The sequence below is a fragment of the Mus pahari genome, chromosome 7 (genome assembly GCF_900095145.1).
Source record: "Mus pahari chromosome 7, PAHARI_EIJ_v1.1, whole genome shotgun sequence".
Classification (NCBI taxonomy): domain Eukaryota; kingdom Metazoa; phylum Chordata; class Mammalia; order Rodentia; family Muridae; genus Mus; species Mus pahari.
Window position 1 is genome coordinate 95,045,802 of NC_034596.1, and position 24,277 is coordinate 95,070,078.

The window sequence follows — 24,277 nt, forward strand, 5'->3', positions numbered from 1 at the left end:
CACTACAATCCTTCCTCCTATCCCAGCAGAAATGCACGGCAGGAATGAAGCCTGCCAAATCCTGTCGTTTATTGTAAGTCTCCTAATACGAAGTGCTAACCTTTTCCCCATGGTTAGAAATGACAAAGGGATAGTTGGTTGTCAATCAACAGTGCCCACCTTGGGGGCTCCTTTTCAGCCCAGCATTAGGGAGAGAAAGAACATGGCACCTGCTTACTTCACAAATTCACCAGTTGGGATGTACAGTAAGCCAGAGGGAGGGAAGAATCCCTCGGGATGAAATGAGCTCGTGTCTATGGTTAAACAGCATGTAGAACGAGATGCGTAAAGCAAGCTCAGCAGAGTCCAGAGGAAGCTTCAAAACAAGTGACATTGACAATGATGGAAGCGAGGCTCATCAATACTCTATGTCTCTATCTCTTTTCCCTCACAGAAATCACTAAGCAGGGGAAGCAGGCCTGGATCTCCTAACCCTGCCTCAGCCTCTTAGAGTGCTGCAATTACAGATGTGTGACACCATGCTCACCAAATAACTATTCTTAAAGAAAACCTCCTTTCCAAAGCACGTCACAATTGAGAGTGCAGTTACTTAACAAGATGGAGATAAAACTTGCATTGCTGTAGTAGTTGTTTTCTTCACACAGGATGTACAATACCTATAACATTTGAGACATACCTCCTCTTCCTCTGTGACTCTTATGGGTTCCCCCATTCTTGAATTTTAAAGTAATTCACAGGGGCCAGGCATGACAGTGCAATGCCTTTAATCTTAGCAATTGGGGTGAACCTCTGTGCATTTGAGGGTAGCCTAGTCAATATAGTGAGTTCCAGGACAGCCAGGATTATGTAGAGAGACTCTGTCTCAAACCAAACCAAACCAAACCTAACCAAACCAAACCAAACCAAGTCAAACCAACCAACCAAACAAACAAACAAAAGTAAAACCCAAACAGTGACTTGTATTTCACAAGAGCTTGCTATGATGTGGTAGTAGGCATTCTCATAGTATAATTAAAGAGTGAAAATTGGGATGTTTGGGTGTAAGAAGACATTTGAGAGGCCATCAGTTTAGATTAAAGATATTTCATTATAATTCTTCTAAGAGACAATTATTCTGACAGAATGTAAGGAACATGTTAGAATTTAACTTAGAAGACCAAAGACTATTAGAGATATTGCCAGCACCCTAAATGGTACTTGTTGCTGATCTCTGGGAAAACACCTGAAAGTAATCAGAAGCTCTAAGGCATATAAAGCCAATAATGTAAAACTTCCAACATTTTAAAGCAGCTTATAATAAATCTAACAAAAGTAGAAGTCTGAAACAGAAGAAAAGTGGCTAGATGGGGTAGCACGCTGTCACTCCAGCACTCAGGAAGCAGAGGCAGGCAGACCTCTGAGTTCCAGGCCAGCCTGGTCTACAGACTGAGTTCCACAACAGCCAGGGTTACACAGAGAAATCCTGTCTTGAAAAACCAGAAAAAGAAAAGAAATAGAAGAACAGTGAACAAGTAGACAATAAATTATATGCTTTTATAAAATACTTGAGTTCATATTTAAAGGATTTTCTTTATTAAAAAACAAACAAATCACTCATTGTTACCCTAGTAGAATTCTTCAAAATAACCACCTTACATTTAAAATACAGCCATTTGCATAATTACTTAATTAGCAGTTAATCTCAAAAAATAAAGGCAGTTTTCATGCACAAATGAGTCTGCAACTTCAAGACAGATAATGGTGTTGAAATTCACTTCATTCCAATAGTTAAATGGTTTTTATAGAGGTTTGGAAGAACCCCGATGGATTTAAAGAGAGCTAAATTAGTTCATTCAGCAACAGGATCTGGCATAGTTATTACAAGAAAGCCCTCTACTTTAGTTTTGTTCCCCTCTCATATCCTTGCTTTTCAATGTATTAGACATACACAATTACACCATGTGTGACTCGGGATATACAGTGGCATAAATTACATACAATGTAATTAATAAAGACTGGTAGGATAATTTGACTCTAAAGCCAAAACCATTGCCAAAAAAGGAATTAAAGCAGAGATTTATTTTTCTCTGACCTACTTCTATTTTACTCCTAAAATCAAAAGTCATTTCACTTAATATTTCTGTGCACAGGAAGACGCATGGGATGCTCTGGAGCTGGAACTCCAGGCTTGTTGAGAGCTATGTGACATGGATGCTGGGAACGGAACTCACATCCTTCTGCCAAGAACAGTGACTGTTCTTAACTGCTGCCATCTCTCCAGCCCCTCACTTAGTATTTTTGTATGTAGCATTTTTAGTGTTTCATTTTGATGTGACCAACTGGAAGTTCTGTGGTTTCTAAAGGAACTTTGCTGTCCACTAGCAGAATCTGCAAGGAATCATTCGGTACTGCCTTTCAAGCACTTCTACACGGGTGACAGGGACAGCATCTTACTGAAGTTTCCTGAGTCTTTTCACAAGCTTCCTGTAGAAGATTCAATTAGGCTTACCAGTTCACAGACAGCAAGCTTCCTCTTCTTACTCTATCTTTTGCCTGTTTCAGTGACTATCGAATCCTCCAGAAGATACCAGGTGAAGAAATGAAGAACCCATCAATTTCCAATATTCACAATGAGCTAATCAATCATGAGGGAATTGAACCCCTTTTCTGGATACTTTCTCCTTAGTTTGCACTTTGTAACTCACATCTCCTACAGGATACACATTTACAAATAACTTCAAGAACTAACTTATACATTTCCAAATATAACCTAGATATACCCAGTGTAAAAATAAGTGGACATATTCTTATTAAAAACCTCTGCCCAAGGGCATCACATTTTTGTGAAACAGCTACATTTTATTAGTAATTCACACAGTTTCCTATCATTACTAGAAATGACCGAAAGCTAGGAGTATAAAACTTTTATTGACTCAATGAGAATTATATAGCCATTTGGCCAGTCAGAGTATCAAAAAATATCCCCAGTAATTACTGTGAACAAAAAGTGAACAGGATAATATAATATTTTGAAAATATTTTAATATTTGCCATTTTGTTGCCTATACTATTAATATGTACATTGACTTAGTAATAAATATGTTACCATTACACAGAATGCAGTGATTTTTAGTATTCATCACAGATTGAAATTAATGCTGCTATTACCTTAAGAAAGAGATAAATAGGTGTCGTGTCCAAATTTCAAACTAATGCCAACGAGGTTATCATCAACATAACTGTCAAATAAACAGGTTAGACAGTATCCTTTTAAGCACAGTTCTTGTAAACATAGTGAAGATCATTTTTCTCTGTCCTGACATTCCATGTAATGGCTTTAAAGAAAAAAATATACAAATCCTATGACTTCCTTTTTTTGCATAGGGAATTAATTAGTTTGTACTTTAAAATGCAGCAGTCTTTCAATGAAATATCTTCACGGCATAGCACTTGTTGTCTGTATGAATTCAGAACTTTTGAGCAATAAAAGTGTTCTGCATAAGTTTATAAAATGCTCTGTGGATTTAAAATTTAACAGAAACATTTCAAAACAAGTATAGGTTATGGTTCTAAAATATTATGTACATAATATCTGCCTACAGGAGGAGCTGGCTCGCTGTAGGGCAACACAGTGTACAGATGTGAAGCACAGTGTTGAGTAGAATTCCCTTTACTTCCTCTCAGATGCGTGCATAAGTGGCGAATGAGTCATTAGACAACACGTCCCTTTCTACTTGCTGCATAGAAAGCAGAAGAGAGATGTGAGGACAAATTAAAGTCAATAAGAAGAAGAATGGTAAAATACAGTACCTATGCGTGACACAGTGCACCTTCTAAGACAGACTGCAATACTCATACTATTTTGTAAAGTGCCATATTACATAAAACCAAGAGACATGTACCTTAATTCCTGCAATAACCATTAGAACAAACTGCCAGGAAAGAGCAGTGTAAAATTAAAAACAAACACAGCTTAACATGCATCTCGGATGGGTCCCAGGTGCAAAGCATAGGACCTTAAGTTCTTAAATACTTATTTCACTTTTTAGAAAACAATTAATAATAGCAGATTATCAGCATATATGACCATAAAATAAAACAATAAGTTAAATTCTCTTTTAAGAAACAAGCCACACATAAAATTCATTATAGCATCTTTTTTTGAAAACAGACCTTTGTCTCTGGTAAATTACTACCCAAAAGGTGCAAGTCTCTTAAAAATTTTCCTTGTCCACCAGGCATGGCAGAAGTCTTCAAGTCTTCTTGGCAGTCGTCTTGGTGAAAACACCTTGGTGAAAATCTGTGACTTAGCTAACCAGTCACTAAAGTTACAGAAACCTTTGCTGTTTCAAGAAGAATCTCGAGCTGGCATCATGTTAGTCTGCTAAAAAGTATCTCTCATGTGTCCTCTATTCACAGTAATGCTGTCTGTCCAGTGCTTTTGGACAAGGATAACCAAATAGGCTTCCCCGAAAAATATTCGTCACGAGGCAGATTCCAATGAGAACAGCAAGACACGTCTTTTAAAGCACAGAACATACCTTAGGCACATGCTGAGGGAGCTGAGGTGCAAGGGTCAGCGAGGACAGACTACCACTCTGCAGCTCTCAATCTGAGAACTGGAAGAGGGTGTCTGGGTTACTGCCTTCGGTGGGATTGCTGGGCTGCAGCGGCTTGGTAGGCGTTGTCTTGCCGTGGGAATGGGAGGAGGAGGAGCGGGAGCTCTCACTGGAGCTGCTGCGCGTCTCTGTGCTGGTGCTGGTCCTCTTCATTTTCCTCCTCTTAGCCAAAGGGGCCTTATCCACATTCTGCAGACAAAACCCTTCTCTCTTATATTTGTTAAAGGCCTGTGGAGAAAGGGGTGGGTGGGGGACATGAGGATTACAGCACTCAAGATTCTCTAGGAGGTTTGACGTGATGCAGAAGCAGTTTTTCTGGCAACCACAGTTCCAAGTTGCTCTTGGAACAAAACTCGGAAAAAATGTTTCCATCCGGCTCTCACGACAGGGACAAAGTTGTCCTGTGCCAGTGCAGAGACGGGCCTCAAGCATGGCAGGCAAGGGCTGTGACACTGAGACACTGTGTGAACTGTACCAGCTGAGCTGCCCCAGAGCCATCATCACTCCCCTTGGTTGCCTTTCTTGTGCTGATTAAAGTATTTTATTTGCTATGAGGAGGTGTTTTGCTTGCACATATGTCTGTGTCTGTGGAGGCCAGAAGAGGGGAATTAGACCACCTGGAATGGAGTGTGATTATCCACCACTGTGGGCTACCGTGTAAGTGCTGGGAATTTAACTCAGGCACACTCAAGAGCAAACAGTGCTATTCTGAGTCACCTCTCCATTGCCTGTGTTATGCTAACTATTGAGATGGGGCCTCAAGTAGCTCAGGCTGACCTCTGACCTGTACAGGGCCAAGAATGACCTGAGGCTGATTCTCCTGCCTCTACCTCCCAGGTGCTGAGATTACAGGTGTGAGCTGCCACTATCAACTCTCTCCTCAATTTCTGTCATGTTGGAAAGTGCCACAGTTTTGTGAGTGCTTTCTGCCATGTGCTTTCTGCTCATAATATATTCACAACATGAAGCAGTTTATAAACATACCTAAATTTTAAAGTGCACAATTGTTTTATGTATTTATGGAGACTGTCTCCAAAGCTACCCAATAAGAACACATGGTTAGGAGCCTTTTAAACCACACTCCCACACAACAGGGCCTTACATGAAAGGTTGCTTTCACACAGGTGTGCACAGCTGCTCCCGACGATCCCAGAATGTCTGGAGTCATCAGAGGATTGGAGGATAGCTGACTGCCATCCTGAAGCCACTCATTGTATCTCAAACCAGACATTTTCAGCCTTTTATTTGGATCAACTGTAAGAAGCCCTGCGGGAATAAGGCATTTAAATTTTATAGCTTTCCACTTTAAACATAGTTTAACAATCAGCCTCAGATACACAAAGGTCAATTATGTTCTTGCGACATGACTGCTTCAATAAGCCTTTACCGCCTACATAAGTATTTTCATATATCCCTAAATCTGCTTGAGGACACTGGATTTTAAGGAAAGGTCACAAGAGCTCATTTCTATGAGGCTGTATGTAAGCTAGGACTTGAGGTTTTTCAAGCAGGAGAAAATAACCAGCCCTCAAAAGGACGCCACCGGTGCCTTGGTAAGTTCCAGATAAACCAACACTAGCCATCTTCTAGGATAAGGAATGTGGTAAGGCGCTAGAGACTTAGGGCAGGCACTCACAGGGGACAGTGGGAGACGGAGACAGAGACAGCTGTTCTGACTGAGAGGACCAGTACAGCAGCAAATGCACACCACCTGCTAAACACGGCAAACGCGCTCAGCCTACAAGGCCTCTAGGAACTGAGGCCCACGGGATGAGAAGGAGCCAGACTAAAAGGGCCACGTGTGAAGAAACAGGGGCCTCTGGGAGCTTGCCCGTGAGGAATCTGAGGACTCCACAACAGCAGAGACAGGTGATGAGACAGGCCAGCCCAGGACATGCAGGGCTGCTTCTCAAGGCCAGGCTAAGGAGCTGGGTGCAAGGCTAAGAGAGAGTCTCCAAAGGATTTTCCCCTGACAAAAGGTATGATGACCTTTGTCCTTCTGTTGGTACAGAATTGACAGGAAAGTCATGTGGGCAGAAAGGAGGGAGCTTCTGTTTCTGTGGTCTGGCCTTAGGGTAGTGCCATCGTTCAAAAGGAAGCAGACAGAAGTACAACATAGCGGGGGAGGGGGGGGAGCACACAAGAAAAGACAAGGTTTGTTTAGGGTCTGTAGGAAGATGCCAACAGGAGCCATGGTAGTGCATGCTGCAAATGGGATGAGATTGTAAGGGAGAGTTCCAGAAAAAAGAAGACAAGCCACCTGGCAAGACTTGGAGAATCCTCATGGATTTCTGGAACAATTAATAAACACAGTCTTCTGTACTGGGCACAGTCAGATTTCTCCAGTGCCTTACCTTGAATCAAATCTTTAGCCTCTTGGGATACATTCTTCCACGCTTCTCCTTCAAAGGAGAAATCTCCCTTTTTAATTTTCTTCATGATTTCTACTGCACTGGTGCATGTTAAACTTCTGTCATGAGACTGGAATGGCACCTGCCCTGATAGCATTGTATACTGCCATGGTAAAAGAAAGTTAAAAAATCAGAATAACTGCAAAAAAATCACTGTCATGCCAAGACAGTAAGCTAATACTAACTCCATGAGCATAATTTATCTGCTACAATAAGCATCACTGGATTTAAGAGACTAATGTCTATCACCAAAGTAACATTTCAAAGACTTGCAAAATGAAGGAGCATAGCTTTTATGACATCACAATTGAAAATTATTTTTATACCTAGAGCATCCCCAATCAATGAGGGATGAGATCTCACAATTTTTGTTTAACAGCTAGCCATCAAATTCTATAAAGAATAACTTTCTATCTTTAATTGCAAACAGTATAGCAAAAATCAAAGATATAACTATACACATATATGATTATGTGTATAGTCTGTTTGAACATATGTCCTACATGTGTATATACATATTGACAGAACATGCACATAGGGGAATTATATAAAAAGCAAATGCAGAAAAATAGTAGACATTCAGAGTTGTATTCTCTTACATTCTCATTTAAAAAAACTAAAAATCTGGGAACAAAGAAAACCATGAGGTGAAGAATAAAACACTTGGAGAAGCTGCTGTAATGGAATCATGTGCTAATTCATAGGCATGCTCTGGGACCTGAACATTATTTTATCAATACTGTGTTGTGGATGGAAGGTTTGGTCTCCCCTAAATTTAGATATGATTATCCAACATAACTGTATTTAGAGAAAAGGCTTTTCTGGAGGTACTGAGGATGAAAGGAAGCTATGAGCGAAGGTCCTGATCCAATTAGTACCAATGGACGCTAGAGTCCTGTCTACTCAAGCCCGTGCCACAGAAAGGCTGAGTAAGGAGAGCGCCAGCTGTCCTCAGAGGGAGGGTCTGCAGCAGACACCTATAGCCTTCACACTCGTAACCCTATGGCCCTGCACTCTCTAGCCTCTAAGCCAGCGAGAGAATAGGTTTCTGCTGTTTCACTCACTTTGCAGTGTGAGCAGCCCAAGCAGACTGTTAAGCTGTCCAAGTTCTACTTTAATTAAAGTCCTGAGCATTTCAAACAAGAACTGAACATTCTTGATGTATACTAAATTATAATCAAACCACATAGTGTATATTTCCTTGGAGTAATTTATTTGATTCAATAAAGGTAATATAATTAATTAAAAAGCATTCCAATTTATTAAATGCAAGATGAAAGAGGGGCATCTAATTCTAAAGTAAAATAAAGAGCTCCAAGTAAACGCTGTGCTTGGTGTGTTACAGCAGGGCAAGTGAGGATCTAGATAGCTGAGACACATTTTATGAGGAAATTAGCAAAACTTTTTTGATCATTTGATGCAGTTGCTGATTTTGCTCATTTTCTTCTGCAACTGTTTTCTTATGTATCTACAAAAGACGAGGCTTTAACAAACCATAATCTGACAGTGTCACTCCTAAAACAAAAAAACAGCAGCAATTTTTTGTAGTATTCGATATCCAATGAATGATGATATTTTATAATACAAATGTTGTATTATGCAAGCTGAGTATATAATTATAGCGATATCAATTAATTATATTTAGAATGTAAATTTAACAAAATTTAAATTAGATTTTGTGGAATTAGGATTAAAATAATACAAATTCTGTACCTTAAGGTTTTCTAATGCATGGTTTGCACTTTGCATTGTTTGTAGAGACAGGATTTCATACTGTACCCTAGGCTGGCCTAGAACTTGAAAGTCCTGTTGCTACCTGGCCGCCTGAGTGATGGGATTATAGGAATGATCCACCAAGCCTGGCCTCATGATATCTTTTTGCTTATAAATTATCTACTGAAAAAACTGGTAGTCTGTACAATACAGTGTACACTGTACAAAGCAGTGCCCGCCGTCTGTGACTGTGCTCTACGACAGCAGTGCCTGCTGTCTGCATCTGTGACTGTGCTCTACGACAGCAGTGCCCGCTGTCTGTGACTGTGCTCTACGACAGCAGTACTCACCGTCTGTGACTGTGATTGTTCTCTACGACAGCAGTGCCTGCCGTCTGTGTCTGTGACTGTGCTCTATGACAGCAGTGCCCGCTGTCTGTGACTGTTCTCTATGACAGCAGTGCCTGCCGTCTGTGACTGTGCTCTATGACAACAGTGCCTGCCGTCTGTGACTGTGCTCTACAACAGCAGTGCCCGCCGTCTGCGACTGTGACTATGCTCTATGACACCAGTGCCCGCCGTCTGTGTCTGTGCTCTATGACACCAGTGCCTGCCGTCTGCGACTGTGACTATGCTCTACGACACCAGTGCCCGCCGTCTGTGTCTGTGACTGTGCTCTACAACACTACCATTAATCTGATTTTTATCCTGTTTTTCTTAAACATATAACCCTTAAATCTATTCTGCAGGGCGGCTTCTACCCTTGCCTTTCCAGAGGGTTTTCATATACATACATACATACATGAAATTAATATATGTATATGTAAGAAATAATTAGGATATACTTAAGAGCTTGACTACATTTATTTGGATGTCTGAGACTCTTTGAAAACCTTAAAGGAGCTTGGTGGTCACAATGGGCCTAAATTTAAAGAACCATTTCTTTTACAATGAAAAAGAAAATACAAAATATGAAGGGCTCTTTTGTATTTACATGTCATTAGGACAGCGCTAATAAAAATATCATCAATTTAAGTCCTCAAAACTCTCTAACCTACAGAAGTTGCTTATTTATTTTTATTTAAACTTCTTATCCCTAAATTTGTAAGTTTAGTTTAAAAGTAATGACTTAAAGTACCCAGATGAAAGCCATATAAGGCTTAAAAGTAAAGAGCCAACCTGCAGGGGCAAGTGGCTAGCCATTGGGGAAAACCCAGATAGAATACAGATGGTCGTGTAAAAATAAGATGGTGGTTCTGGAGGAGGTTTACAAGAGTATTTCTGTAACCCTGAGTTGAGGGCAGGGGCAGTGACAACCTGACATCAAAGCCACATACCATGTAGACAAGACTGACATATTTTATCACATGGAAATTCAAAAGCAAAAACACTTCTCCTTAAACTTTTCTAAAAATAAAATCAAAATCCTATTTACTACAAACAAAAGGTAAGCCACAGAAACATATCCAATTATTGATAAACACAAAGGTTAACTATCTTTATTAGAGCTTTCTCTGTAAGAAAAGCTGTCTAGAGGAAAACAGGCAAACTCATAAGTGGCAATCCATAAACAAACCAATGTGCACATGTATGGAAGAAGCTCAGACTGCGCATTAAAAGGAATGCCTACCAATGTTAAGAACAATGGTGTGTCCCTGAAGGTTACAATGGGTAACATCCAATGTGCTCACATAGAGTTGATGATGTGTACTAACCCTAACAGAAGAAAGTCTAGGCCTCTATGTTAAAATAAAAACAAGTACACCTTCCTGGGAATCTAAGGAAACTAAAGGCAAATGCAACTGTGTATATGAAAAAAATTCATCCTTATAGCTTATAATTAGTGAAAAAAAGGGGAGCAAATACTAACAGCTCATTACCAAAAAAATGGTTCAGTAAATGTTGGAGACTCAAACTACAGGTATAACATAACATGTAGATTTAATGGCTAAATGTTTAAGAAAAACAGGATAAAAATCAGGTTAATGGTGTCATAGATCATAGTCACAGTCACAAATAGTGGGCACTGCTATTGTGGAGAAGTCAATGGTTTGAAACCAACCAACCAACCAACCAACCAACCAACCAACCAACCAACCAGCCCCAGCCACCCTATATACATACACTGTGTAGACAGGGCAGATTAAAAACCCATGTCCATGCAGTGAGAGGGGGAAGCTTCCACAGCACTATGCCAAGATGTGATGTTCAGTTCTACTCTTCGGCAGTGCCTGCAAGGTCCTCCCGAACATGTAGCATTACAGGTTGTATGAAGACCAAATCAAGCTATTCTGAGGTGAATATACTAGAGGTTTCTCTAGTTTCACATCATGCACACTTTGTGAAAAGCATGTTCTCTCCACAGGTACTATTTATATTTCTAGTTGTATCTATTAAATGTGTCAATTTATCTTAAACAATTCTGTTTACTTACACTTTTAGTGTGGAATTTCAGAAAATACGTGTTTTTATTAAGGAGCCACCATTTTCATACTTTGTCTAACACAGTATACATCTTCTGTAAACACAACACTAGCTTCTTTCAAAATGACGATGTATACTTTATATGAATCACTGCAACTTATATCTTCCAAAATAACTAAATTCTATATTTTTTTCTATTATAGGATCCACGAAGCAGAAATATACATTAGTGGGGCCACTGCTTGTTTTACAGAAAACTGACCAGTACATGGAGATTTTTCATGAACTCAAGAAAAACAGCAGTGAGAGCTAAGCACCAAGGCCACCAAAGAGCAGACCAGGCTTAATGGCTGGTGGGACAAACTCACCAAGATGACACCCAGGCTCCACAGGTCACAGGACTCATCATAGCCGTTGTGCGTCAAGAGCTCTGGAGCTGCGTAGTGGAGGGTGAAGCACGGGGTCCTGAGGGGCTGATTGTCAGGTGGCTTGAGGCGTGCAAACCCAAAGTCAATCACTTTAATTTCCAAATTGTCGTTCTCATCAGTGAACAACAGGTTCTGTAGGATGCCAACACTCTGGTTAGATGCCCATGGAGAGGACAGGAGATCTGCTGATCTATCTATGGGATATATTGTCTGTGTATTCTGGTATTTGACCTGAGCACACAGTCACATGGGAAAATCTGGGGCCTGGGTGTCAGCACACCACTAACCTCTTCTTTATACTGTTTTGCATCACTTCAGTTTTTCCAGTGTCAAGTTAAATACTTCTTGATCATACATGCTTCTCCAAGCCAGTCCCTTAGTCTCCACTTTTCCTCTGTCTGAGTCCGTTTCCCACTCCCTCGAGCAGCTCACTTGCTCTTACCTGACTCCTGTGTACTCACTCCCATTTAGAGAAAGATGCTGCCCTAACCACCCCACCACACTGAAGATCCAGTTTCCCCTATTTTCTCCCATCATGCTTTAGGGCACTTATCATCTCTCTATTTTTAGTTGGATGTTCTTGTCTCCATCAGACAATAATGATATAAGGGGCAGGGACTTTGTGTCCATTTCATTTATGATGTTGTCCCTGGGGCCTGGCACAGGTACATACAGGTATAATTCACTTTATTAGACCATCTTTTTAAAACAGTCTGCAGGTTTGTGGCAGCCCCATGCTGAAGAAACCATTCAACACCTCAGAGGATGTGCTTACACGGTGTCTCTCAGATCTGGGTACTTTCCATAGTGTGTCAAGCTTTTTTATTACCATTCCATTTATGTGGTGATCTGTGACCAGTCATCTTCAATAGAGATTGGATTTATTGACTTTTGTTTTATGTATATGAAACATATACATTCTGCCTGCATGTGTGTCTATGTCTGGTATCTTTGGAAGCCAGAAGAGGTTGGATCCTCTGAAGCTGTAGTTACAGAAGGCTGTGAGCCACCATGTGAGTGCTGGGAATTGAACCTGGGTCGTCTGGAAGAGCAACAACTATTCTTAACCAGTCAGCCCCAGTGACAAGTAATCTTTGCTATTGCTATTACTATTGTCATTGCTTTGGGGACTTTGAATTACATATATGACAATGAATTAATCAAGAAACATATGTGTTGACAATATCACAGACAGATGTCTCCCATCTCTCTCCTTCCCTCAGGCCAATCTAATCCCTGGGATGCAATACTGAAATTAGGCCAATCAACAGTTCTATAAAGTGGCCAAATGAAAGGAAGAGTCATATATCCTGTAGTGAGAATTTTGACTTCTTTACAAAACACAGATAAGGTGGAATCTCAGGGTCGTTTTGATTTGCAATTCCCTGATCACTAAGGATGTTGAACATTTCTTTAGGCACTTCTCAGCCCTTCAAGATTCCTCTGTTGTGAATTCTCGGTTTAGTTCTATACCACATTTTTTGATTGGGTTGTTTGGTTTTTTGGTGGTTAAGCTTCTTGAGTTCTTTATATATCTTGGATATCAGCCCTCTACCAGATGTGGGATTAGTGAAGATTTTTTCATGCTCTGTAGATTGCCGAGATATTGACTAAGTCCTTTCCCTTACAGAACCTTTTCAGTTTCATGAAGTCCCATTTATCAATTCTTGATCTTAGAGTGTGAGCCATTAGAGTTCTGTTTAGGAAATTTCCCCCTGTGCCAATGAGTTCAGGGCTCTTTCCCACTTTCTCTTCTATTAGATTCAGTGTATAGGTTTTATGTTGAGGTTCTTGATCCACTTGGACTTGAGCTTTGTACAAGGTGACAAATATGGGTCTATTTTCATTTTTCTACATACAGCCAGCCAGTTAGATAAGTACCATTTATTGACGATGCTTTCTTTTTTCCATTGTATATTTTTGGCGTTTTTGTCAAAGATCAAGTGTTCGTAAGTATGTGGTTTTTTTTTCTGGGTCTTCAATTCTAATCCACTGATCAACTTGTCTATCTCTGTACCAATACCATTCAGTTTTTTACCACTATTGCTCTGTAGTAAAGCTTGTGGTCAGGGATGTGATTCCCCCAGCTGTTCTTTTATTGTTAAGAATTCTTTTGCTATTCTGGGTTTTTTGCCTTTCAAGACAAATCAAAATGACCCTGAGATTCCACCTTATACCACCCAGAATGGCTAAGATCAAAACCTCAGGTGAGAACACATGCTGGTGAGGTTGTGGAGAAAGAGGAACACTCTTCCATTGCTGGTGGGATTGCAAACTGGTACAACCACTCTGGAAAACAATCTGGAGGTTCATCAGAAAATTGGAAATAGATCTACCTGAAGACCCAGCTATACCACTCTTGGGAATATACCCAAAAGATGACCCACCATGCCACAGGGGCACGTGTTCCACTATATTCATAGTGGGTTTGTTTGTGATAGCCAAAAGCTGGAAACAACCCAGATGTCCCAAGGCAGAAGAATGGACACAGAAAATGTGGTTCATTTACACAATGGAATACTACTCAGCTATTAAGTGCGGACATCCTGAGTTTTGCAGGCAAATGGATGGAAACAGAAAATATCATTCTGAGTGAGGTAACTCAGACCCAAAAGGATATGCATGGTATATACTCACTAATAAGTGGATATTAGCAAAAAAGTAAAAAATAAAAAAATAAAAGTACATACTACCCAAGATACAGTCCACAGAACTCAAAAAGGTCAACAAGCTGAAGGGCCCAAGTGAGGAGGCCTCAGTCCCACTTTTGAGGGAGAAGAAAGCCAATCACAAGTTGGGAGGGAGGGACCTGGGATCGGGAAAGTGGATGGGTGTGGGTGGGAGACAAGAGTGGAACCTGATCTGGTATTGTGTGAGGGAAAAGCCCTGAGGGTCAGCAGAAAGAATGGAAACAGGCAACCTTGGGAGGTAGTCTCCAGAATGCTCCAGAGACCTGGGAGGTGAGAGACTCTCAGGACTCAAAGGGCCGGGACCTTAGATGAGATGCCTCACAGTAGGGAGAGGGAACTTATATAGCCCACTTCCAGCAGGAAGACAGGGCATCAATGAGGGAGGCAGTTGCCATCCCACAGTCACATCTCTGACCCATAATTGTTCCTGTCTGAAAGAACTGCAGGGACAAAAATGGAAAAGCCTGAGGAAAAGAAGGTCCAGTGACAAGCCAAAAATGGGATCCAGCTCAAGGGGAGGCCCCAAGACTGGACACTATTACTGAGGCTATGGAGTGCTCACAAAAAAAGGGACCCCTATCATGACTGCCCCCTATTAGACCCAACAAGTAGCTGAGTCAGATACAGATATTTGCACCCAACCAATGGACAGAAGCTATTGACTCCTATGGTTGAATTAGGGAAAAGCTGGAAGAAGCTGAGGAGGAGGGTGACTCTGTAGGAGGACCAGCAGTCTTAATTAACCTGGACCCCTGAGATTTCTCAAACACTGAATCACCAACCAGGCAGCATACACCAACTGATGTAAGGTCCCCAACATATATATAGCAGAGGACTGCCAGGTCTGTGCTCATTCAGAGAAGATGTACCAAGATCTCAAGAGATGGGAGGGCCCAGGGAGTTTAGAGGTCTGGTTGGGTGGGTGGTGGAGACATCCTCATGGAGATGGGGTGGGAGGAGGTATGGGATGTGGAACAGTCAGAGGGTGGATTTGGGTGGTGGTGGGAAATAAAATCTGGAGTATAAATAAATAAGTGAATAAAAAACCCACAGATAAGAATATGTTTTTGTTTTAATCCCAGGTATGGGATATGGGGCTGCTTCAGATTGTCCACAGCAGTTGACTATGATTTGCCTCATGCTCTAGGAGGGATGTGATTTTGCCAGCTGCAGGTAGTTTCTGCGACTGTGTGATGTTTGGAATTCTGGGGAATTCTTAGAGGGTTCATAAATGCTAGGGCCCCAGGAGGTGGTTGTGGGTTAGTTGGTTGTGATTTGTTTAGTAGTTGTGCAAAAAGAAGAAACAACAAGAATAAATTAGGTATCCTGACTTTAAAGATCAAACTTGCCCCAAGGAACTCGATGGCCCTAATCATCAGGAAATAGTCTAATGTCACCTCCTTTATGATCCCTGATTTTATTCATGGATTTTTCCTCTCTTTTTTTTTTTCTCTCTTATCTAGTGTTAGGAGGTTGAGAGGGTGGAGAAGGGTGGAAGAAAGAAGAACCCACAAAGCAGTAAAAGTAATCTGCAATGTCCCTCACTTTAAAAGAAGTGCTAAAGTTCATCGAGGAAGGCAGGTAGAAAAGATAGACAGCAGAGGCCAAAAGTAAGGAATGTTGTGCCGATTAACTAAGTTATGAATGCACAGTCAAAAGTATTGAAGGGCCGGGCGTGGTGGCGCACACCTTTAATCCCAGCACTCGGGAGGCAGAGGCAGGTGGATTTCTGAGTTCGAGGCCAGCCTGGTCTACAAAGAGAGTTCCAGGACAGCCAGGGCTAAACAGAGAAACCCTGTCTCGAAAAAAACCAAAAAACCAAAAAAAAAAAAAAAAAGTATTGAAGGAAATTAGAAGTATAACTCCAATGAATACATAAATGACAAAAACCAAAAAGGCCATCTTGTTCACACCGAGAAAATCGGATGGATCAAACCAGCCATGACTTTCCCTTAGCTGACCTAGAAGCAAGGCCTTACTCTTAAATTCTGTAAAGACAAAGAGGTGGGCCACCTGATGAAAAGTTTAAAGCTATTTAGCAGAGTTGGCTCCTAAGGCTTACAGGAGCAAAGTCCTTCCCATAACAAGTCATGCGAGCTGAAGCAGCAGGGGCTGATGTGGAAGCTGCAGCAAGTTTTCCAGAAGGCAGCTGAGTTCTCTGAGATCACAACTGGAGAGTAAACTGAGCAATGCCTGGCTTCAGAGCTGCCAAGGACAGAGTGGTGTACTGTTAGAGGGTGAGCTGGTGATGCTAAGCTGAAGTCAACATTCATTAAACAGACCAACAGAGCATGGATGGCAGCATCTGAGCTTACAACATGATTTACCGATCATTTAACTGCTCAGAAAAAGACACCTTTCAGAATACATATGTTCATTAACCATGTAATGGGTCAACTGGAGCTCTGGCTTAAGAGGTATATCAAACAAGGGTCTGCCAACAACACACCCATTTGGCGGCCCCTACACCAACTGTTATTTATGCATGCATGTCTTAGTATTTAAGACGTACAGTTAGGGCTATAGCTATCATAGGTCATAATTCTTCTGATGGATCAGAGCAAAATAAACTGAAAGCCTTTTGAAAAAGATACTCTATGCCAGACACCATTAAGAACACTAGCGATTTCAAAGATAAAAATATCAACTAACAAGGTTTGGAAGAAGTTGATTCCAATCCTCATGGATGGTCTTGAGAAGTTCAAGTCTTCAATGAAGGAAGTAAAAGCAGATGTAGTAGAAACAGCAAAGAAACTATCATAGAAACAGAGCCTGAAGATGTGACTCAATTGCTGCAAACTCAGTAAAGCCTTAGAGCATGAGGAGGAGTTGGAACAAGAATGTAGTTTCTTGAGTTGATGTCTGCAGTGGTAAAGATGCAGTGGACACTGTTGAAATGACAGCATATTTCTCACACAGACTCAGTTGATAAAGCAGTGGGAGGGTTGAAAACATGGCTTCCAATTCTGAAAGAAGTTCTACCATGGGTAAACATGCTACAGTGAAGTCTTTCATGAAGGGCAGAGTCAGCAACAGAGCATCCTAAAGCAAAATAATCAGGACTTACTGAAAGCTCAAATGATGACTAGAATTGTTCAACAATAGTAACAAATATTTAAATTACGATCTGTACACTGTTTAAAAGGCATACTAAATACAGTATAGCATAAATAAAACTTTGTGTACCACGAAGTAAAAAATTCCCAATTTGCTTTATTGTGATATTCACTTTATAGAATCAAGACCATACTATCTCTGAAGGGACTGCTGAATGAAATAATAAATGAAGGGCCAGAGAGGTGGCTCAGTGGGTAGATGCTTGCTGTACAAGCATAAGTACTTGAGTTCAAATCCCAGCCTCAGTACAAACACAAAACACATAAATTAAATAAATATGTATCTACTGCAGTCTATTAATGAAATCACAGTGATCTGTATTATATTCAGAAGTAGTTTTGCTAAAACAGGCAATATTCTGATGTTTGGAGATCTGCCTCACTATTCATTCACACAGGGCCCTACTGCTATGGCTGAGTGGAGTTCCAGATGTGCTTAGAGAATGCTAACTAACTATTGATACAGATAGCTTAAGTCAGTGTGTCAAAGTGAATCTGGTTATTTTGTCTTTAGACAGTGTTAAGCTCTTACTGTGATTAAATGACTCCAGTTCTGGACAATCATTTACTTTCTTACTAATCTAGCTGAAATAAAGAAGATTTCATGTTTCATTGATACAAACAAGAAAAACCTCCAGGCCTGTCCAACCCACACACACAGTTGACATCTACAAAGTTCATGCTCAAGAATGGACAAATCAAGTTAAAATCACAAACGTGTCTGGGTCTGTATGTCTCGTGTGCTTTTTCTTCTATTTGCTCGTTCTGTCCTAGTCCAGTTCATCTGTTTTTACTTTACCTTATTTTATTATTTTTATTTATATGCCTGTTTTTTTTCCTAAGGAGAGAAAGGATACGGATGGGGAGGGGAAGAGGATCTGGGAAGAAATGGGGGAGGGAAAACCATAATCAGAATATACTCTGTGAAAAAGTCTCAATAAAGTGAAAGAAAACAATAAATACAGGAAAATAAGCAGCAACAGCAAACACACAGAAAAGTATCTAATAATGTATCAAGGCAGTCTCTTTTTGGGTTGGGCCACACTCCCAGCTATCCTGGGGTTTGACACACTTAAGCTAAACTTTTTACTGAAAGGAGAAAATAAAAGGCCTTTCTGTCCCATTCCACAGATACTTGCTCAGCTGTGACCATTGCCACCCTCTTCACAACAGACAGGAAATGGAAAAAGCCTTAATGTCCTTTAGCTGATGAGTGGATAATGAAAATGTGGTGTATATATCTCTGTCTCTATTTACACAAACACACACACACACACACACCAAAATTCTATTTAGTTGTAAAGAAAAATAAAATCATAAAAATGTCAGGTAAATGGACAGAAATGGAAAACATATTGAGGTACTTATATATCCAGAAAGACAAGTCCCATATTCTCTCTCATCTGAGGTCTCTAACTCCAGATTTTCAGATGTGAGTAACTGCAGAAAGTAGGAAGTAAGATGGGATCATGGAGTTGGGTGGGGAGAAGCTCCTGAGAGGAGGACAGCAGGACACAGGTGTTATGAAGGAAGAAATAAGAAAGGCAGGTAGAAGAGCTATTAATCTGAGGAGGGGGAAAAAGGGTAGTACAGAGGGTGAGGGACGGAAAAGGAACAATGGCTTCTAGGAAATCTAAAGGAAAACATTATTTTATGTTTATTAAAAATACATATACAGAGGCTGGAGAGATGGCTCAGCCTCGGCTGCTCTTCCAGGGGACCCAGGTTCAATTCCCAGCACCCATATGACAGTTTACAACTGTCTGTTAACTCTAGTTCTAGGGGATCTGACACACTCACACAGATATATGTAGGCAAAACACCAATCACTGTACACACACACACACCTACCCCTGAGATTTTCCAGATCAGCAGTGGTACATGCACTAGGGAGGCAGAAGCAGATGGATTGCTGAGCTTGAAGCCAGCCTGGTACACAAAGCGAGTTTCAGGACAGCCAGGGCTACACACGAAGACTCTGATTTAAAAAAACAACAACAAAACCATATACAAGTGTGTGTGTGTGTAAAATTTAAATGAAATTATACTACTTTGGGTAATAATGATCTCCCCTAAGAGTCATAGACTAACAGAGACCCAGTGCCAAGCATGGGAAACTTTCCTTACCATTGTTGGTCATAGGAGTTCAATAAACTCCCAAAACATAGGCTACTGTCATTGCCCTTATTATTGCTGAAGCAGACACTACACTTCAGACACAAGAGTTGGAGGAACTGGGCTGAAGCTGGTCTGGAAACCTCCTCCTAAGGAAATGTTCTCATGGTATTCAAAGCTGCTGTTCAAACTGCCAAGGGAGAAAAGCAATCAGCAGTCCTACCCATGTGTAATATCTGTGAACCACAGCAATGACCAGCATGGTGGCATATACCCGAAGTTAACTGCTATCACTGGTCAAGGGCCCTAGAGGAGAATCTGCTAATGACACATTCCTAAACCTATGTATTCTTAATTGTATTGTTATTCCTATATCTTCAGGTAAGTGTAGCTCTCACTTCTCATTAAAGTCTCAGTCTCTCTCAGTCTCTCTCGGTCTCTCTCGGTCTCTCTCTCTCTCTCTCTCTCTCTCTCTCTCTCTCTCTCTCTCTCTCTCTCCCCTCCCCCCCCAAAAAAACACACTTTCTGTAGAGACAGTGTCTCACTAAGGTAACCTTGGCTGACTTGAAACTCATTATGTAGACCAGGCTGGTCTCAAACTCACAGTTTTTGCCTCCTGAATGGTGGAATTCAACGTGTGTGCCACCATGCTTAGGTAAGAAGTTTTATTTTACAGCAGTCAAGAGACCATCACTAAAATCTACAACTGGTTAAAATAGAGAGAGCATCAAACCGTGGGGATGCTCATCTTCAATGGAGAGTTCTATAGCACAACTCCTACATTTCAGGTTCAGGAAACATCCCACAAAAGGAGTGGGGTGATGGTTAAGAGCCAGAGGACAGAATATTTGCCGTGAGAATGTTTTCTATGTGTGACAGGGAGCTGTACCCATGCAACTGTAACAATTTGGTGGCCTACATAAGACCAGCAAGTGACAGCATCAGTTGATATTCCAATATAGATGAGAGAAATCTTACAAAGCCCTACTAGGCTTAGATGAACAGCTACAGGCAGTTAATAGCTACCCAGAAAGGGAAAATCAGTTTTCTCCAAGGACAAGCCCTGACAGATTACCTAATCTCAAGCAGCCAGCAGGAGTGAGGTGGCAGGGTAGGTGGAGTGGGGAGAAGGTAAGTGCAAATGATGTAAAGACAGTACTCAGTTATGAAATTATAAAACAGAAAAAACAATGTAAAAAAAAAAGAGAGAGGATGAAGGGGTGGAAAAAACAAAGAAAGGAAAAAGTGAAGAGTTTTCTTAAATAGTTTTCTATCATACAATGCTCAGACCTTGATTTTTGATGACTGAGGTCACCGGTCATGGGTGTTTTCTTGGGACATATCTGTCCTTCAACAATTATACTGGAGGTTCTCTGTGCAGTGCCAGGCGGCGTGCTACACATCTTACCAGAAGCACGTTTGGCTCCATCTCCACAGGGCCTGCCAAAGCTCTGGAAAGAACGGGTTTGTTCCACTAAGACTAATGAAGAATTCTTTGGCCATCTTGGAGGAACTGAGGGCATTCCCTTTACACTGACGACTTCAACGCTCCTCTCACAGAACACCTAACACCAGAGCTGCTTACTTCCTGCCTCCTGCCCCAGGGTAGCAAGGGAAGCATCAGGACAGTTCCACATGGGTGTGTGCATGGCCAGGAAGGGATGAAAAGCAACGGCTGAGCCACTTCTATCCTCATCTCGGTTTCTGCCTGAAAATACTGTCACATACAGAACTTTCTTAATCCTTTAAGAGGATCAATACGGAGACTACCAAGCAGCCCTCTAAGAATGTCAGCCAGCTTCTAAATCTGTCTGGTTCTCACCTAGAGCTTAGAGTTATGTCTGTGCAGAAAAAGAACGCCATCTAAATAACTAAACAGTCACAACTAAAATGCTGCCTAGGAAAGCGATTCAACTTTTAGTTTGGAAATAATATACTCTACCATTTAAAAGTCAAAGTGAGAGCTATAGTTAGGAAAGTGCTAGTTCAAAGGTACATTTTTACTTTCCTAAAACCTAGTTTAAGAATAAAATGATGGTAGAACATATAGTGCAATCCAACATTTCTACTTCACTTCAAGCTACAGAAGCATCTTTTTGATCAGAAAACGAAGAAGACAAATTTAAATTCTGCTGCCACGGACATGTGCCTCATTCGAGATGACAGATGGCCAGTTATCAAAGAATAAAACATGTGAAAATGAGTTCCATACAGTCATGGAACAGATCTTTTCCATTAAAAAACTACATGCCTATTCCTTGTCTATCAAGCAAACATTTAAGTAGTGTGCTCTCACATTTAAATTAGACAGCTCATCTTGGAGCCCAGAGCACCATGTTTTCAGTGGGTGTTACGTAGGAGAGTGAGAACTGGGATGAAGGAAGCCGAGGGGAGCTAGCAGAGCTGTGAGTTCCTACGACACAAGCCACTTCTGATTAATTACTAGCAATGTTAAGAACAGTAATACAAAGTACTCAAAAATTTAAAACCTTTAAAGGAATAAATCAATTGTCTTCTGTACCCCTGAGGATCACAACTGTGGGTTCAAAGTACTACCCACTAAAAACTTCAAATAAACAGACAAAAAACCAAAACAACCTACCCACAAAGCAAAAATAGCAACAAAAAATCCTTCAAATACTGTACAGAATATGCAAAGATTTTTTTGTGATTATTCCCTAAAATATACATATTTATTTATCATTTATATCAAATTAGATATCATAAATAACTTAGAGAGGGGATTTAAAGTATACAAAAGGATCGTGTAGGTGATATGAAAATAATATTCAATATCATGTAAGAGGTTTGATATCCTTAGGGAGCTTCATGACCAATCCTCCACAGATACAGAGGGAGAACTGTATTTGAATACATACACTGTAGCTGTCTTCAGACGCACCAGAAGAGGGCATCACGTCTCATTACAGGTGGTTGTGAGCCACCATGTGGTTGCTGTGATTTGAACTCAGGAACCCTCAGAAGAGCAGTCGGTGCTCTTACCCTCTGAGCCAATTCACCAGCCCTACATTTCCACTTTTAAAATATCAATTTTGTTTGAGAAAGGTTTTCTCAGTGTGGTCCTGGCTGTCCTGGAACTCACTCTGTTGACCAGACGGGCCTCGAACTCAGAGATCTCACTTCCTCTGCCTCTCAAGGGCTGGGATAAAAGTATGTGCCGCCACTTTTAAAACATTTTAAAATAATTTAAGTACAAGATAAAAAATTGCTTTTACAGAAATCTTTTTTGATTTAATAAAAAGGTACATCAAACCCATTAATATTTTAAATAGACTTGAAAATATATTATGATCACATAGAAACTAAAAATAATATTCTATTTTAGAGCAGAAACATAATTTCTCATATGGTAAAGGATAATTTTTTTTAAAAAAGTCATTGGCTTTTGTTTTCCAAGCTCATTATTACTTATTTTTTAAAAGGGAGGAATTTTCATATTTTTGATACTAAAAATGGATCATTCTGAGTTAAAACCTTCTTAATTAGCCTTCTTAAGGAAATATAAAAAGCTGTTGCTCTGCACTGCTCTCCAGGTCTATAAATACCACAGTCGTGAGCATACTGAAGCACATATAGATAGGTCAGCTTACTAAACCAAGGCAGGGCCTCATGTGTAACTATGTAGAACAGAATCCCATACATTACTGTTTAGGAGCTATCAATTTGATTTAAAAATGTGAAAATTAAGGTTTCAAAATACACCATCAAACGAACAAACTCCCCAAGATGGAATACATATAGCAGTGCTATTATTTTTTGCTACAAAATTTTCCATCGCTATTTTTAGTATACAACTGTTGCATGAAGCATTTTTCCCATAAAAGGCTCTCACACTTACAAATATAACCTCAAGATGATCAGCTGGCAAGAGGGGAAAAAAAGAACAAATTTATTTTAGACTGACACAGAAAAGAGAAGAGAAAGAAAAAACTCTAAGAAACACCTTCCAGTATTTACTTCCTGGCCCAAGAGAGAAAGCAAGCCCCCCAAAGCCTGACAGCTACTCTAAGGCTAGCGAGCAAGGAGAGCAGGCCGCGCTGTCCAAGGTCACAGAGGCCCACCTCAGGCTTCAGATCCCTGTGCACCACTCCAACATCGTGCATGTGGCTCACAGCAGACACAAGCTTCCGCATGATGTAGCTGGCCTCAGTCTCGCTGAAGTGCTTCTTTCTCTTGATGCGTTCGAACAGCTCTCCGCCATTCAGAAGTTCCATCACAAGAAATGTATGAAGCTAGAAAGATGAAAAGAAAGAGAAATGTGGGGCCTTACTGAAAAGATAAAGGTTACTCTATAGATTATTTATTATTCAGCAATTTTAAATAATCCCTTGCTTAAACAACCTATAACCATCCTTGTATTTAGAGTAAAGAGTTAAAGAATAATGTAGCTTTTTAGAATTCTATTTTAGCAATGAAAAATTTCAAATATTTCAGCAAAATCTTTAGTCTTTTCCTTTACTTCATTTTATTTCTTTTGAACTCTATTTTAATCTTCTCTTGAGTTTTTATATTTTCACTTTAAAACTGAGAGCTGAGATGACAAAATCTATGATAAATAATGCAGTGGGTTGCTAACTAGTGTTATATGCAACTGCTGCCACTCAGCTAATGGGTAGTTTCCCTTGAAAGAAAGGTAGTGTTTGATAACTTCAGGGCTCAATGACTAATTTCAGGATCCCTGAAGATATTTACTGCAAATACCCGCAACTCACTGTATATGGTTTTTGTGAAAGAGACCTTGCTCCTGGCTGCTTGCAGAACA

General features: G+C 40.5%; 1 protein-coding gene across 7 annotated transcripts in view; it reads right to left on the reverse strand.

The window, feature by feature from the left end:
- Nucleotides 1-1,597: 1,597 nt before the first annotated feature.
- The window catches only part of Rps6ka5 (ribosomal protein S6 kinase A5), a 183,102-nt gene continuing 160,422 nt past the window's right edge, over nucleotides 1,598-24,277 (reverse strand). For 3 of the 7 annotated variants that reach the window (XM_029540776.1, XM_021201659.2, XM_029540778.1), the window contains 5 exons: nucleotides 23,577-23,747; nucleotides 11,514-11,705; nucleotides 6,953-7,112; nucleotides 5,701-5,864; nucleotides 1,598-4,826 (listed from right to left, as the gene is read on the reverse strand). In XM_029540776.1, coding sequence (XP_029396636.1) covers nucleotides 4,587-4,826; nucleotides 5,701-5,864; nucleotides 6,953-7,112; nucleotides 11,514-11,705; nucleotides 23,577-23,747 — 927 coding nt within the window. In that variant the 3' untranslated portion in view covers nucleotides 1,598-4,586. The remainder of the gene's footprint in view (nucleotides 4,827-5,700; nucleotides 5,865-6,952; nucleotides 7,113-11,513; nucleotides 11,706-23,576; nucleotides 23,748-24,277) is intronic. The other 4 variants (XR_003844232.1, XR_003844231.1, XR_003844230.1 and 1 more) reach the window with 4 other exon arrangements.